General features: G+C 36.2%; 1 protein-coding gene across 1 annotated transcript; it reads right to left on the bottom strand.

The window, feature by feature from the left end:
* On the bottom strand, positions 1-1,029 carry LOC121385910 (BTB/POZ domain-containing protein 3-like). The gene has a single exon (XM_041516701.1). The coding sequence runs from the start codon at positions 1,027-1,029 to the stop codon at positions 1-3; it is 1,029 nt and encodes a 342-aa protein (XP_041372635.1).
* Positions 1,030-3,908: the final 2,879 nt, after the last annotated feature.

Raw genomic sequence — 3,908 nt, 5'->3', positions numbered from 1 at the left:
TTAGAGCACGAATTTTAAACCCGGTATCTCTCCAGTTTGAACAGTAGTATGATTTGCTCCTTTAAGATGTTTGCATTTCTTATAGTCATAGAACGAACACGTAAACGATCCGTGGCTTACAACTGATTTTCCTTCTGCACCCTGGAAACGTTGTATTGCATCGCTGTAACCGAATTGTTGATGCGGCATTGTAATTGTCACAGTCAAATTGTACTTTCTGTCGCGAGTAAGCTGGATGGCACTGGGGAAGTCTACTTCATAGATGACATTACTGGACGAAATCTCCTTTTTTATTGCTGAACCAGGTATTACGTCATCCGTTGAAGCATCACATACAGAGGCCGTGACGGAGTACGTCACAGAAGAAGGATCCGAAGACTTCAAGCAGCTATACAACTGAAACCCTTGTAGTTCTGCGCTGGCGTTCAAACCAAACGTTATTCCTTCGTAAAAGATGCAGGGACACCGACACTTTTGTTTCACATAGTGTCCTTTTTCTGAAACAGTATTTTCTTTCACAATGTAACACGTTTGTTTTACATGGGATATGTTATCAAATCTGTTAATTGCAACTTTTGTTTTTTGTGTACCGAGTCTGTAATTTGATTTAAATGGTGAAACATCTTGGTTTTGAATGATGAAAGATCTGAGGATCTTGTTTTCTTCAGCTTCCGTCAGCAAACTTGACAGCGATACTTTCTGCACAAAATATTTCGGGTTAATTGTAGAATACCGAACCAGATGCACACTATCACCAATAACGCTGCGTCTGTTTTCTGGAGTTACCTCCCTTCCTTGTCGTCTGCACTCTGCCTCGCTCCAGGCGATGGAAGCTTCAAAAACAGACTCCTCGTCGGCTTTGAGTTGATCTGCCTCTATAACCTTCACAAAACAGTCGTGACAGAGATCACAGAAACTGTCAGATTTTAAAACTGCTTTGGCATTTTCCGAAATATATGCCAGAGCTTTCTTCATCAAGTCTCGGTCATTGTACAAACCTTGTGCATTGTACAAGTGTGCGTGTTCCATCACAAAACAGACGTCATGTGACGACAAAGATGACTCAATATATGTCAGGCATTTGTTTTCCATATCAATGATGTCGTACTTTTTAGAAGCATACAACAAACGTATCACATTTCTACCATCAATGGATATGATGTCTGTGTACAAGAACCTAAAAATAGAATATTATTTTAAATATAATATATAAAAACACCAAGTATCAGTTGGGAGATTTCGACCCATCGCCTTATCCACTCAGCCAAAGTGACTTCTATTAAACATAAACAAATAGAAGCATCTTAACTGGTAAGTCACGCACATTCAGAGCAGGCTGTTGTAGCGCACGCTTGTCGTAAGCGTAGGTGCCGACCCATGGCGGTTCCTCCATCCACGACAGGAAATGGTTTGGGGTAGTTCAGAATGTGTGTTGTATAAATTGCTATGGTATATATAGATATATTAAAAAAAAAAACCCATACAAGTGACATTCCATGAAAAGTCATATTTGCACTGTGACAAAAAATAAATCATATTCATTTTTATGTCAACACATTCATGATTCATTATCTCCATTGTAACTTAGTGCTAGCTAATTATTGAAGTCAGTGTTGCTTGATCGTTTTTTAGTTTTATGACTACAAATGCATCTGATCGTATATAGAAAAAAAAGTTATTTCAACCATTGCACATTAAATAAAGTTGGATATGAAGTGCAATGACGGTAAAAAAAAAAGTGCAACAATTGAAAAACATTTCACTAGCCCGCCAGACGAGAACCAGTTAAAAGTTACTAGTCCGCTAGCCTATAGAACAATATTACTGTTTAACAGTGTTGTAATATATTGACAAAAACATTGAAAAGGACATTTGGTAAAGTGATCAACATCAACAGCAAGTGGCACATGAAATTAAGACGCAAACATTGACTGGCAAATGAATTTGTTAATATTCTGGTAAAAAAACCCACCCAGGTTTCTTCACATTTCCTTCATATAGATTTACAAACTAGTGATAACCCGTATTTATTACATACCTATTTAATCTTACTATAATGATACAGACATTCTGAAACCGTGTGGTCAATTTATTTTGTATGTGCAATCTGGACCGGAACTTTTAAATGGGGAATTTTATTTTTATTTTTACTGCAGTTAGCGCCTTTTATTTACTGACCTTTGTTTTGCGAAAGAACATACCACTCGACCGCTACGCAGTCTCGTGGTATATATTCTTGCGATAAATAAACTTGTGCAATAAATAAGAAGCCAAAACAACGTACATGAAGTTCTGTATATGTATTTAACAGAACACTATATTCAAAACACACTGGCAACATACTATCAACGTAACCAAGCCAACGTAATCAAGCCAACGCAACCAACGTAACCAAGCCTTTGACCGACTCTGTTTCAGAAATGTCGTACATGTATCGTGGATTTCGTCATCATTATGGACCATTTGTTGATGCAGAGTCGTTATACAATCATAACCAGTAAGCTTAATTTACAATGAAGTTATTTGGAATTTTAATATAATACATATTAGGGCAGCTGTTTCTTGAAAATTATTATTATTATCAACCTATAAATATTTGATATATTACACAACAATTGTTTCATGTTTATACTTTATAACTTTAATAAACTTTATAACTAATAAATATGGTGCCATAGACGTCCGGAACCAGGAGGATAAGGAATAGGACATCCCTATCTCTGTCCAAAGTTTGAAGGCATAAAAGGGGCCAGAATATTGTACGTTCTCCTAGAGTTAAAAGACGATAAAATATGGATTTCAATGAATATGTTTTTTGCTTTTTTTAAACCTGCATTTAACAGAATGATGTCAATAAATGTATTCCCAACGTTCCCCCCCCCACCATGTTGGTAGAAAAACTGGCTTAGTACGACCTACAGCTGATTATAAACATGCTAAATTGTTTTTGTATATATGTATGTATGCATGTATTTTATGATATGTATATGCTGTATAAATATCGATCATATATAGTGTATGCCAGTCGAGGTGGACTGTTACGTCGATACAATATATATTAACACACTGGCGGCAGGGGATAATTAAATCCTTTCTGATCTCACCAAATTGTCCCACGCGCCGTTGCTGGGACTCCGAACCGGTGGCACCGAACTCGCCCACAAATTGCAAGACTAACCACGATGCGCATCTGAGCTATTTGAGACATCCATAAAAAGGATGCTCTTTTAACTCAACCACAGTCTGCATGGGCTTGCTAAAATCTATACGTGGTCGCTCTATTGGGGCTTAACATGCATGACTCAGTGGGCTACTGGCTAGTATGTATTGATGTAATGCATATCTATATATTGTATTTAGTATGTATGTCGAGGTCCATTGTTACATGCATAGATATTAACCACATGTATGCATGTTATGTATGGTAATATTGATATGCATGTGAGTGGACAGCGACCACACACAAGCACATGCACACACACACCCGCACACAACATATATATATAGCACTATATATCTATATATATACACGTATATATATGTGTGGTGTTGTGTGGTTAATGTATTATGCATTGTATCTGTCTGTATGTTGTCTGTCTATATGTTGCTGTATGTCTGTCGGATATATATATATATATTATATATATATATATATATATTTTTAATATTATATTTACGCACATACATAAAGTATGGGAAATGGTCACCGAAGGATGCGAACTTAAGATGCCCCCACTGTGCAATTTTTTTTTTTATTATTATTTAAGTTAATTTAATTTTTTTTTTTTTTTTTTTTTTTTTTTAAATAGGTAATGTGCTATAAAGATGTTTTACTTACCTTACAAATTGATCAAAAATCAGAATCAATATCCGGGATTTCAATGTTCCTGCTCCGCCAGAGGTCCGGT

This window comes from Gigantopelta aegis, chromosome 12 (genome assembly GCF_016097555.1).
Source record: "Gigantopelta aegis isolate Gae_Host chromosome 12, Gae_host_genome, whole genome shotgun sequence".
NCBI lineage: Eukaryota > Metazoa > Mollusca > Gastropoda > Neomphalida > Peltospiridae > Gigantopelta > Gigantopelta aegis.
This window is presented reverse-complemented; position numbering and strand designations above follow the sequence as displayed.